Source organism: Bemisia tabaci, chromosome 1, assembly GCF_918797505.1.
Source record: "Bemisia tabaci chromosome 1, PGI_BMITA_v3".
NCBI classification, from domain to species: domain Eukaryota; kingdom Metazoa; phylum Arthropoda; class Insecta; order Hemiptera; family Aleyrodidae; genus Bemisia; species Bemisia tabaci.
Window position 1 is genome coordinate 90,795,951 of NC_092793.1, and position 13,422 is coordinate 90,809,372.

At 40.3% G+C, this 13,422-nt stretch overlaps 1 protein-coding gene across 1 annotated transcript in view; it reads right to left on the reverse strand.

Moving 5' to 3' along the window:
- ATPsynbeta (ATP synthase, beta subunit) overlaps nucleotides 1-10,921 on the reverse strand; it is a 60,008-nt gene extending 49,087 nt beyond the window's left edge. Inside the window, exon 1 of the mRNA XM_019056382.2 lies at nucleotides 10,654-10,921. Coding sequence (XP_018911927.1) covers nucleotides 10,654-10,771 — 118 coding nt within the window. The 5' untranslated portion in view covers nucleotides 10,772-10,921. The remainder of the gene's footprint in view (nucleotides 1-10,653) is intronic.
- Between the last annotated feature and the right edge of the window lie 2,501 nt (nucleotides 10,922-13,422).

Below are 13,422 nucleotides of genomic sequence, written 5' to 3' on the forward strand. Positions count from 1 at the left end.
TCACTCGAGAGGTTGCCAGATTGTGCGATAAATGTGAATATTTTACATTGATTTGAATTGAGAAAAGTGTTAAGAAAGCAACTTATCTGGCAACAATAGAGTCCGGGAGGGACGAGAGGCTGCCTTCCTGGGAAAACCCATGATTAAGCCGGAAATGTCATTAAAACAATTGATTCCGTTTGAAGCATCAATTGTATACTAAGGGAAAGCTTTTTAAAATAATGATTGTAAACGGACACAGATGCTACAGAGAGGGGAAAAGGAAAGGGAAAGGAAATTAAATTAGGATATGATTACTAATATGCAATCAGAAAGAATAAAACAAAAACATCAGAGAAATTTATATGCGATGAAAGTATCAGCAAAAAACACGAGTGGGCTCATTGCGATTCGGAACTCGAACTAGACTATCGTTGAGCAGTTTTTAGATCCCTACGCCACCGATAATCTTCTTAAGAGGTAAAGATGAACTTTTGCTACTTCACCAAGTCAAATCGCTGAAGGTGATCCATGGATTGTCTTTTTCCGCCACCCGATAGGACGACGTCCCAGTCAAATGCGTTTTTAAAGAAATGATCGATCCCCATCATAGCTTCATCTCCACACATCTATTCATGTGCAAATGATGGCGCGCTCCGGCAACAAGGTTCTGTGACGAAATCATTTTTGCCTCCAGAGTCTCCAAAATGTATACATCTTAGTGATCAAATGTCCAATCACTGAGAAAAATGGCTCGCGGAGCGAGCCGAATGTCACTCGCGTAGCGAGTGATCGGGGGTCCAGGGGGCGCAGCCCCTTGGCTGGCCGTGACGGACGCGCAAAGCGCGTCCAGAACGGCTAGTATTGAATAAAAATGTATGAGTTATTGAAGCTAGGTAGAGAAAGGTATAGTTCCTTTCATTAGTGCTATGTGTAAAAAGGGTGAGGTTGGCACATACGCAATATGCATCGGTAGAACAGCATAAGAGGAGGCGGTATGAAGGGGGCGATTGAAGGGAAGCAGTGGCGGATCCAAAAGGAGTCGGGGGGGGGGGGGGGAGCCATTTGCTGGTGCAGAGTGGGGGGTCTGAGAGGACATCCCCAGAAAAAGGGGGTCCGGGGAGCCTCCCCCGAAATTTTTTTAAAAAATAGGACCTCCTTGATAAATTTTTAAGCAGTTTCGGCATATGATTTGTGCATTATTTGAAAGTTTAAAATTGAAGAGTAATACCATTTTCAGCATTATTTTATTTTAGTACTAGCGAAATGCCCGTGACTGGAGTCACGAGTCTAGAGGCCGCTAAAATATCTATAGCCCCGAAAAAATGGTGGTAGGGGAGCAAGACATGCCATAAAAAAATGATAAAATCGATAGAAAAATGAGTTGAGGGGAGAGAGTGATGAAGCTAGAAAAATAAGCTGGGGGGAGGTAGAATAAGTGCTTGCTAAAAAATTAGGACTAACCTAGCAATGATTTATTTAAAAAAAAAAAAAAATGAAAAAAAAAAGAAATTGAAATAAAACATCAGCTGATAGCAAACAAAGGTTACCAAGGAAACCAAGGAATGGAACTTTCATAAATACAGATTAGTGGAAAGCAGCGTAAGTAGGGCACTTACGTTAATTACCGTTTATAAGTAAACGGTAAGTGCGATTTAACCAAAAATCTATACAGTTCTTCATTAGACCAAAATGGACAAAATTACAAAATTTGAATAGGTTAACGTAAATCTAACGATAGTTATCGTGAACGAAAGAATTGACAACATAGGTCGGGTAACTATTATAGGTGGGATATGAACTCAGTATTTATTACTGCAGTGTTGAGCAACCTTTGGTTTGATAAACTTAGGTTATGAGGAACTATTTTAGTTGCGGACCTTACATTCTGTGCATTAAACTTTCAATAAGTTGGTCTGCTCGGCCCAAAAAATTTAAAATTTTTCGAACACTGAGAAATGTACCTTACACTCTATGATACTGCAAATTTTCGTTTAAAACGATTGTATATAAAGCAAGATACAGGTCAAAGAAGGCCGCTGCAGACGTTAAAAAAAGATCTATCATTTTTGAGGACCTTACTTTGACTTCAATTTTTATAGAAACTATATACGTCATCTATATTCTGGTTGGCCCTGGTGACGTCTCAATGAGTGTACTTTTCAATCAAGCATCTACCTCAAATAAATTTTATATGATTTTTTTGAGATATTGCCATTTTTATGGTGTTGCGTACATAACAGCCGTAGAACTTTGGACCTCAATTAGGCTGTAACTCTCACAGTTTATCAAGTGATTGAATTAAAAGGTAACAGCATGAAGTAGGAAAGCCAATTGTCACAACGGTACATGAATTTCTCCTTAAATTCAATACCAATAGCTGTGAGAAAATTTTCCGAAGTAATTAAGTATCTAAGGTGATGATAGAGCCCAGTTTCTATCTTTAAAATACAACTTAAAAATAAATTTAAGCACAAATTATTTGTGAAATGAACAGAGCGGCAAAAGTGAGAGATGCTACGTTTGACGTGAGTATAAAAATGCACCTTTTTAGAAAAATACAGGTTGCCCCAGATCACCCGTAAAAGGCTATTTTTTCTTCAGTTATTTTAGGTCAAACGAAGTCAGGGATGGCAAGAGTGAAGGTGAAATTGACCGCAGGGAAACTGAATTTTATCTTCCCTTAAGCCCCTCCTGTTCCCTTGGTAGGTTAAACAGTTGTTCCAACTTCAAGAGTGGGGATGCTGGTACGCGTCAAAATTCTGGAATTATGCCATCAAACTCGGGCGGTTCAAAGAATTTTAACCTACACCATCAACGAAAAATCCAAAACTGGCAAAGTGCGCTGCCCAGAAAATTTCCTCCGAGTTTTTCTCTGCACACAAAAATATTTCTCAAGAACATGTTGAAAAAATCACGAAAAAGTGATTGTCGAAGGCATGGACAGATAGCAATGTGCAGCATTACCGATATAGGCTCCCGCGTGTGCACTATAGTAACGCTATTATAGCAGGAACCGCAGGATAGACACTATAACATTGTTGCTGAATACAAAGAGAAGTAAAAAGTAGTTACGATCAATAATTAAATTGCATTTAAATGCACATTATCAGGACAAATATAATAAATATTTAAGAAAATCATATGAAACGTTTTACCGAAATTAAATTTCAAATTGAACACACTTCATATTTAAAAATAAAGTGAAACATAATAGGGCTGCTACAGAGGAACTTGACTGTAACTCCATGTGGTTGTAAATCTTAAAGATGCAATATAAACATATAGGTAGTGACCAAAAATTGCTCCCAACATGACCTTAAAAATCACTAATCTGAACATGTCTTTAGAAAAACTTGAAAATCTTGCGAATCTAGGAACTGGAAATGAAAAGTGAACTCATTTCATAAAATTGAAAATTTTTTCGATTCGATGCACAAAATTTTATCGTGCACAAGTTAAGCTAATTTTATAACCTCGAAGGTCCTGCTTAGAAATAATTGTCTCAGATGTACCTAACTGGATCCATAATAAGAGCAATGCAGCCTCCTGACTTTCTGCGTTTAAAATCGGAAACGTTGTAAAAACGGTTCTAAGGTTTGGGAAAGTGACCCTAACAGCAAGCGATGGCTCTGCAGTAATATCAACATCTTTGTCGCCAACCTGAGAAGTGCCCTATTTTCAACCCAACTCTGGCTCAGGGTAACATTAGTCTGTCCAGCCAGCAACACTTGTTGTTTGGTTGAATGCTCACTGGACAGCAGTGGAATTTTTTAATTTATTTACAATAAAAATAACGACCATACTTGCCAACAAATAAGACATAAAAACTAACGTTGTCACAAACGAAGCAACAATGTCAAGGATGAACACCAGATCTTATGATGTAACAAGGCGTTAGATCAGTGCTGGGTCAACGAGCTGAGGCAATACTCGGGGGGAAATCAAAGCGAAGGAATTCCAAGAATTAAAGTTTGAGATTGTAAAAAGGATTAACGCATTTCAGTTCGCGTTTGGTCTCTCAGTTTAACAGTGCGATGGTTTACAGTTCTATTTTTACATGCATAAAAGCCGCTTTTACAGCAGTCTCTGGCGCTCTGCGACACCTAGCTGCCAAAGTCTCCTATACTCCCAAAGCCCTCAGGGCATTGGCACTCCCTCAGATCCTCCAAACCCCCAGTTGCCATCCTTTTAATTGAATCGAGGTATGCGAAAACGTCCGATGTCCAAAAAATCAACTTTTGGTAAACCGCAAAAAACTGTGGAGGCCTTTAGAATCGGCGTTTTGAAGAAAATCAAGGCATGTGTTTCTTAGTAAAGGGTTGTAGAAAAGGCACACAACTGTGTCCCATTCCAACTCCCAATCAGTGCTGAGTAATTTTAAAAAAAGGGCTTTGGACATCGGACGTTTTCGCATACATTGCAAAAATCTGCCCAAAAACCATTATTTTTGACCTCTCCAAAAACCTTTAAACTAGAGTAAAACATAATGTCAGACCTCCAGTAACACAAAAAAAAAATATTTCTCTTTTCTTCGAGGCTTCAGTGAAAGTTACGTGACGGCGGAAGAAGAAAATTAATGGACATCGGACGTTTTCGCATACTTTGAGATTGCCCCTCAAGATATGTGTTCAGGATTGCCTAGAATGCATGAAATCGATTAGAATTATATAAAGTAGGGTGAAATTATTCATCTTCAGAGGGTCCTGAACGAGAATCCAAATTTACCCCCTCGACAAATCATGGGAACCCCCCCCCCCCCCCGAAAACCCCCAACATAAAAAAAACAGTCATAAATTGGTTATTTTCTCTCGTTGTTCTGCTACTAGAGCACGTTTTGAGAGCAGACATTTTTTTCTCATATAATTTCTCATCTATAGGGAGTTCTTAACGAGAATCCAAATTTGACCTCTCGACCAATCATGGGGACCCCCCCGAAAACCCCTCCATAATCGAAACAACTGTCAAAAATCGGTTATTTTCTCTCGTTTTTCGGCTACCATCGCATGTTTTGGGAGCAGAACTTTTTTTCTCATTTAATTTCTCATCTATAGCGGGACCTTAACGAGAATCCAAAATTGCCCCCTCGAACAATCATGGGGACCCCTCTAAGCCCCCCCCCCCCCCCCCGATAAAAAACGGTCAAAAATAGGTTATTCTCTCGTTTTACGGCTATTATCGCCAAAGCCGTTGATTTTAAGACAGAGTTTGTGGATCTCACATGAAAGCAGATAAAAATTCGGTCTTATTTAACCCGGTTTTGAAATTTTTCTGATGAAAATTGCGGTCATTACAGGGTTCTCATAGATAGCCCAAAATTTTCAAAATTTCGTTTTTTAATGGTTTTTTGCTTGTAACTGTTGTTCAGCTATTCTTTAAAGTAAGTAGATCCTTTCAAATGAAAGTAGATTCAAAATGCTACAAATTCGTGTATCAAGCTTGTCCTTAGAGCGTAACGAGACGGCACCCCAGCGTTGCAAAAGTTACCGTCTCAAAATGGATTTTCCGGGGCGGTGCAGTCCGCGCAACCACTCCACTCTTTTGCTCTACTCTAGGATTGCCTAGAATGCATAAAATCGAGTGTAATTATATAAAGTAGGGTGAATCGATGTTAAACAAAATAAAGTGTGAACTTTTTAACAGGAAAACTCATGCTAAGGAGAAAGAACAAGACAAATACTGGAGTAATACATTTACCGGACGGAAACTTTAGCATTAATCATGACTTTCCATCTATAAAAAAATTACAGTCAGTAAAATGGTTTTGAAATGCGTCTTAAACAAGTTAAAAATTGAAAAAAGATTGGGAAAGTTTCGATTACTTATACAGGTTGTTAAACAAAAATCATGGGCTATCATGTACCGTTTTCGCAGAATTTAAAGGGTCATCCAATGAGGTTCCCTACCTCTTATCTTCCAAACGGAAAGAGATAAATCAAATCGGTAAAAAAGCTCTTATAAGGCATACTCTAAGCTTTAAAAGAAGCTCAAGTTTTTGAAAATTGGTCGAGGGGTTCGCGAGGAAACTTAATTTTACTGCGACAACTTCCTGTCGCCGCGCGCCCACCTTCGGAGTTTGGATGCGCGGAGAGTCGATTATTTCAGACTTGGGTTTTCGCCGCTAAGCATCATATCAAAAAGAAATTTGAAGGTTTTTATTAAGTAGACCTTACCTTACTTTTTGACGAAGTCCCTGCCTCTGTTTTGACATTTCTGGTATCAATATTGCAGCTTCATGATGCCCTCCGCGTAGACGCTGGCTCTTGTCTTGGGACCGAAACCAGTCATTGACAAGCCCTCTACACTTCCGAATCAGTTGCTTTGCATAAGAAAATTTCCCTCCATCTCCCGTACTCTTACGATTCAGCATCATGTGACTTTCGTCTGTTCACTGAGCTGAAAAACTTCCTCGGTGGAAAGCGGAATCCGAATGATTCGGAAGTACAGAGCGCTGTCAATGACGGATTCCGGTGCCAAGACAAGAGCCAGCCTCTACGCGGAAGGCATCAAGAAGGTGCAATATTGACACCAGAAATGTCAAAACAGAGGCGGAGACTACGTCAAAAAGTAAGGTAAGGTCTACTCAATAAAAACCTTCAAATTTCTTTTTGATATGATGCTCAGCGGCGAAAACCCAAGTCTGAAATAATCAACTCTCCGCGCATCCAGACTCCGAAGGTGGGCGCGCGGCGACAGGAAGTTGTCGCAGTAAAATTAAGTTTCCTCGCGAACCCCTCGACCAATTTTCAAAAACTTGAGCTTCTTTTAAAGCTTAGAGTATGCTTTATAAGAGCTTTTTTACCGATTTGATTTATCTCTTTCCGTTTGGAAGATAAGAGGTAGGGAACCACATTGGATGACCCTCGTAAATGGACATCGGACGTTTTCGCATACTTTTGAGGTTCAACCCCCTAAATGGGGGCGAAAAAACAAAAAACAGGTCAAATCCGTCTACACATAGATGCGCCTACCCTCGAAGATGACGTTAAGCCAAAAAACTCAAAATCCAAAAAAATGGACATCGGACGTTTTCGCATACCTCGATTCAATTGAGGAAGAGATAATAATTAAGTCGTCTAGAAAATAAAATAATAACCGCCTCAATTTTCTTGATATGACTGAAAAACCCGGGTTTTTCTTTACAAAAGCCCTACCTGCGGGTGGAACAGGGTTTTCTTAGGATTTTGGGTGGGGGTTTTTTTTTGAGGGGGGGGGGGGGGGGCGCATTCGAGGCATATCAGAAATTTTAGCAAAAAACCTCAGAACAAAATAGTACACAAAATAAGAAAAAAACCAATGAAGATGATGGTCAGGTTGGGAAAGGGAGGGGGGTGTTGAGGACTGTTACAAATTTCATGTACTGAGAAGAGTGAGCGGGTACGCACCTCATGGGAGATGGGTCTAGAACTGCCACACATCAAAGCAAAGGTCTGAGTAATGTGCCGGCTTTCTGTAAATTTCTCCACAGTTGCGGTTCAGTTCAAGCGTCGAAAAAGTAAGTCAACTTTTAAAACAAAAGGGGGAGGGTTGTCAAGCAAAAAATGATGCAATTTTCTAATGGGGGGTACCTGTACAGATCTGTATGATGGGTGCTAGTAAAAAAAAATAGCTATTGATCATGGGGCTTTGTAAGAATTGTCTTCTTCGGAGAGGGAGGAGTGCCTACATTATTCGTGACGTAATTTATGGTTAACCACCACAAGCAACAGAAAACAAATGAAATGGAAACTGGGCCACTGACAGGGTCTGAACTATACACGAACACCATGTTATATCTTTAATGTTCTCAATTACCATTACTTCATTCATAGGGGTTTTTCAGTGAGATTTCCCAGGTTGTACTCTGGGTTTTTTAAGTGTGGCTATACAAAAAAACCAGCCCAGTTTTTGTGGGCTGGGGAAAATAGGGCCAACCCTGATATAAATAAAATCATACACTGCATGGATATACTTGTGTAGATTATAATATGTTAGGTTGCCATTGGACAAGAATGATGCAGGCATGAATTTAGTAGGGGAAGACGGGGTAATAAGAGAGACCATGGGGTAATAAGAGAGTGACACCCTTATTTGAAGAGTTGTAATTGAGTTACAAATTTGATAAAAATAGGGCATATGCACCTATCAGTAAGTAACACTTCCTCAAAGTTTCAATGTTTTTCGTGCTTTATTTTAGCGAAAAAAAAATGTAAATATTTTAAAAAAAAATTTTCTCTTATTGTACCCCCTGGGGTAATAGTAGAGCAGGTCTGTATCTCGTATGAAATTTTAATTGAAAGCACGGAAAAGTATATAAGATCAAGCATTACATTACTCTTAATAGCCCTGCAAAATTTGAGTGAGATCGGACTAATAGTTCTTGAGTTATGAACTTTTGACACTTGAAAATCGCTAAGTTTAAGAAATGAATTCAAAATGCAAGTTTTAGAAATTGTATCAAAACCATACCCAAAAAAAAAACCCCAATCCCCCTGCCCCTGTGTGCCTGCCAATTCTCTTTAGTGTAAGGCACCCTCAGGCCCTTCTTTTTTCGGTTTCGAGTCATTTAATGTGAAAAAAAAAAATCACCAACAGTTTTAGTGTTCATTCTACTATTGTACCCCTCCCTGACATAACCTCACTCTCTTATTAGCCACAGGGGTCACCGCTTGGGGCCAATAAGAGTAGAACATTATAAATCAGTAAAAAAAAAACTAATCTAAAAAACCAAGTATCAGGAAGAAGCCCCATATCCTAAGCTTCAAAATGATATATAGTTCGATTTTTTATGAAAATGTTTACTTGACTTTATGTTGATTAAAGCGCCGAGGTACCCGAACTTCGAAACCCAGTTCAAAAAGAGGTTAAGTTTACACGCTGGTCCTGTCCCAGCCACTTTTCCGATTCGGCCCGGAATTAAATACGAAACGCGGCAATGGACCAAGATTCGTTCCCCACGGCGGTAGTTCTGTTATCACTCACCAAAGAGCGGCAAAATCCAATCTACCTTATTGTCCCACTCTCTTATTACCCCGTCTTCCCCTAATGCAATTTAATTTTTGGACAGGCAGCACTACCAGCCTGAACAGTGGGTGAAAGAATATGTTCATCTTCATAATGCATTGAATTTAAGGCTATTACGACGGCTGCGCCCCTCTAGCTGTCCCAGCAGGATAATGTGGAAAAATAGAGAACCCTTCACCATTGAGGATCCAAGGGGTGCTACAATTCATAGAGAAAAAAAAGAAGGTGTTTGCATCTTGAGGATGGTGTACCCTATGAGTAGGTCGGTACAACCTGGTCAGCAAAATCCGGAATTCGAATTATGAAAAACGGACCATAACGTCCGATTTTTTTGCTTAAATCAACTCATTATATAATTTCAAACACATTATGTAGTGTGCATTTTTTCGATTAACTACACAATTTCCATGAAAATCGATGATAAAAGTCGCCGTACCGACCTACGTCATCAAAAAAATTCGAAGATGCCCGAAATGCAAACACCTCCTTTTCTTTCTCTATGGCTCCAATTATCTTCATAGACACTTCCCTATCGTAAGACTGAAGGACATTTGAAGAAAATAGTTGAACTTGCAAATGACAAGGACCCCGCATACCTCTTATGGGAAGCTGCACCACGAAGAATTGCCTTCTGACTTATGTATTTCGATTCTCCTCAAGATGCTGATCAAAAGTTATAATTGCGCCAACATTCTACGTTCACCGTTTCGCAAAAAACCTATGAGAAGATTCAATTATTCGGTGATAAAAAGCCAGAAAGATTCCTCATTTCAGTACTCGATTGACAAGCAGCTGTGTGTCAACAAGGAAATCATGGGGACTCCCGCACCAAGCGGCAGTCTTATCTCGGATTCCGCACGCCGTTTTGCTCGACCACCATCCAAATCAGATTCTTGAGGAGCATAAGAACAGGAAAGTCTGAACGTCTACCGGGCGAGTGCGGGAGGGAGATAGCCCCTGAGTCGGCAGGTACAGATAAGAAGACGGACACATGCGACAATTTTTTCTTATTTACATCGGGCTTGTCCTCAAATGCTTTGTTCTTTTTTATTCAAAGTCGCCGAATAATTGAATCATCTCATAGGTTTTTGGCAAAAACGGTGCATCGTAGAAAGTTGGCGCAACTGTAACTTTTGATCAGCATCTTGAGGAGAATCGAAATACATAAGTCAGAAGGCAATTCTTCGTGGTGCAGCTTCCCATAAGAGGTGTGCCGGGTCCTTTCAGTGGCCCAGACCACCACTTGGCTTTGAGCTCTAGCAGTACAATAGACTTAGATGTCCCAATTCTACGCACGGAGTGGCGATTGCTGAGTGAAATTCGTATGAAATTGCTGATTTCATGGAAATCCTAACGTACAGACATGGAGAAACAGGAATGCAACGGGATCAGTAGAGGGCATGAGACATTGTAAAATAGGCTTCCATGGGAGCATAGGAAAGTGGGCTATGACCTGAGTAGGATGGTATTGCTCGGTCAGTGCTTCAATTACTATTCATAGTTATTACCTTAGTTTCTGATGAGACTTGGTGAGATAGCGAGACAAACTGAAAATGACTACTTGAATGAGAGAGCCCAAATGATAAGGTATCACCGAGGTAAAGGGTACCATAAGGTCACACAAGTTACAGGATTTATTAGACTAAAAATTACGCGAAAGTGGGTACTTACAGTTTGCAGAAACTGATGCAGCAACTTTAACCGCTTCATTTTGAATAAATTGGGGGTTTAAGACGGGTTTCACCGCCTTCAAAACCCCGGTGGCCGTCCTACTCAGCGCGTTGAACATGGTAGCCGATCAATGCACAGACTTGCAGAGGAGGCCTTAACTGCACAGCAACTGAGGCCTGAGGAATGGGTTCGAGTCTTGCACTGAAGGTGAATCTTCAGCTGTAGTTCCGAAAAAATCCACCACGTAACGCTGCTAAAATCTAGCTCCGAAATAAGTGATTATTTAAATATCACAATAGAAATATTAAATTCTAAGATACATAAGTGCCAGCAGCATACGTCTGGTACGGTTAGAAACAAACGCGAGCTTTGAAAGTTTAATAATAAAAGCTATAACTTGATCCCAGTTTCTCTTATGGGATATCTGTAAGTGCGAGAGAGATAGCTCACGGTGGGAGAGAGATATCTGCAACTGCTGAGAGCGATCGATCGCGATTGGTTGCCTCAAGGTCATCACAAGGCGGATAAAGAATGGTGGTCGCATTTCGTACCCTCTGGACGTCACACGGTATCGGGTACATCGGGTACATGGGCTGGCCGAGGCCGGGGGGGCCGACTCAACCTCGGATTGCACGGCAAAACCCGTACCCTCCTGACGTCACAACGCTTCAAGATGGCAGCCAAAATCGAAATGCGACCACCATTCTTTATCATCCGCCTTGAGGTCATCATGCTTAACCCTACTTTTTCTTAGAGTCCCTTTATACCCAGAGTTAAGACAACTCGATTATCAGCTGACTGGCAGCCGGCCTTGGCTGGCCATGGAGGCCGAAACGAGTGCACCTAAACGAACGATATTGAGGGATAAGGATCAGGAATCCTGCGATGTCTGTCACACAAAAACAACAACATCAACAAATTGATCAATTAAAACGAAAATTAGATTGGTTTGTGAATAATTTCTTAATCTATTTTCATTTTAGACCGATGGAAATAACAATTTACTCTTGATAAACCACAATTAGGTAATATTTTCATTATTCTTGTTCACATTCGAGGTACCGCCATCTTGGTGCACTCGTTTCGGCCTCCATGAGCGAGAACCAATCAGAATTGGATTTTTTTTTAGGCCACTTTCAGCCCAACCAAAAGTGAGTTGTCTTAAGGTGATTCGTCAAGCTCAAGTGACGTGGTCGAACTGGCATGCGATATATCGCATCTTTTAGGTAAAAAATCTCGGCAGATTTTGAATTTTCAGCAAAAAAAAGGACGATAGCCCCTGCGCATGAGCCTGAAGAATCATTCTAAACCCAAAAATCGGCAAAATTCAGAGAAATGAAAACAGGATAGTGTTTGGAAAAAAACCTCGCATTCGATACCGAAATCGATAGCTGAATCGAATGCGAGGTTTTTTTCCAAACACTATCCTGCTTTCATTTCTCTGAATTTTGCCGATTTTAAGGTTTAGAATGATTCTTTAGGCTCATGCGCAGGGGCTATCGTCCTTTTCTTTACTGAAAATTCAAAATCTGCCGAGATTTTTGACCTAAAAGATGCGATATATCGCATGCCAGTTCGACCACTTCTTTTGAGCTTGACGAATCACCTTAACTCTGGGCGTTGCTCTGGGTATAAAGGGACTCTAACGAGGTACCGCCATCTTGGTGCACTAGTTTCGGCCTCCATGAGCGAGAACCAATCAGAATTGGATTTTTTTTTAGGCCACTTTCAGCCCAATCCTGGCCCAACCAAAAGTGAGTTGTCGTAACTCTGGGTATAAAGGGACTCTACTAGCAGGTAGAGCTGGTGTGCACGATGACAAATCCACGAGGGTAGTGGTTCAGCCCAAAAAAGTTATTTCTGAACCTATGAACAATACTTAATTCACCTACCCAAAATAATCATAATATGTTCGGTTGGAATTTCTTTCATGGTTGGAAATAACAAAAAACAATCAACACATAACCTTCAATATTCACGTGCACTTCCAGAATTTTAAAAAACCAAACAAGTTAAGTCACTGTTGTCAGGGTTGTATAAATATGTTCACTAACCCATTTGAACTCTTATGAAAAATTTGTACTGGGCCTCTAGCTCGGCAACAATGCTAGGCCCTGCCGATTTAATCGTGTAACTGCTGTTTAATGTGACTTTGAAGGTCACCGCTCAACAACGCATCGGTGACTCCCACATTAAGCCAATATTAAGGTCCACTTTTACCGTGTATGTGGGGCTTAAGACCACAGATTAGTCCAGATCAAAGACATAAAGACGGAGCGCTCGTATCTAAAAGCACGGGGAAAAAGTGATGACCCTGTGCACCCAGGCAAATGGTGGTAAACAGAAAGGAACCAAGCCACATCGGGATCGAACCGAGAAAAAGAGGCTTAAAGTTTAGCTCCTGCATAAGACTCAATGTAAAAGTTAAACTTCAAGTTCAATTTCTGCAAAATTTGCTCCAACAAAAACTTTGAATCTTTGGCGATAGATAGTAGAGCAGTGGTTGAGTTCAAAACCACTCATAACTCAATTTTTTCCAAAATGTGGGTTGGTTCCTTTCTGCTTAACTCAATCCATTTATAGGCACGTGGCAAACTGTGAAAGGGAACTTTAGAAATGCCCAGAAAGTTGAGTAAAACAGCAAAAACATAATTTTGAATTTTTTATCTTAAATTTTGGTTGAACACACAGCCGTACCGGTTGAACACCAAAATAAATTTTACGGATAAAGTAAGACGTTAGCTTTCATATTTGGAGCAAAACAAATTT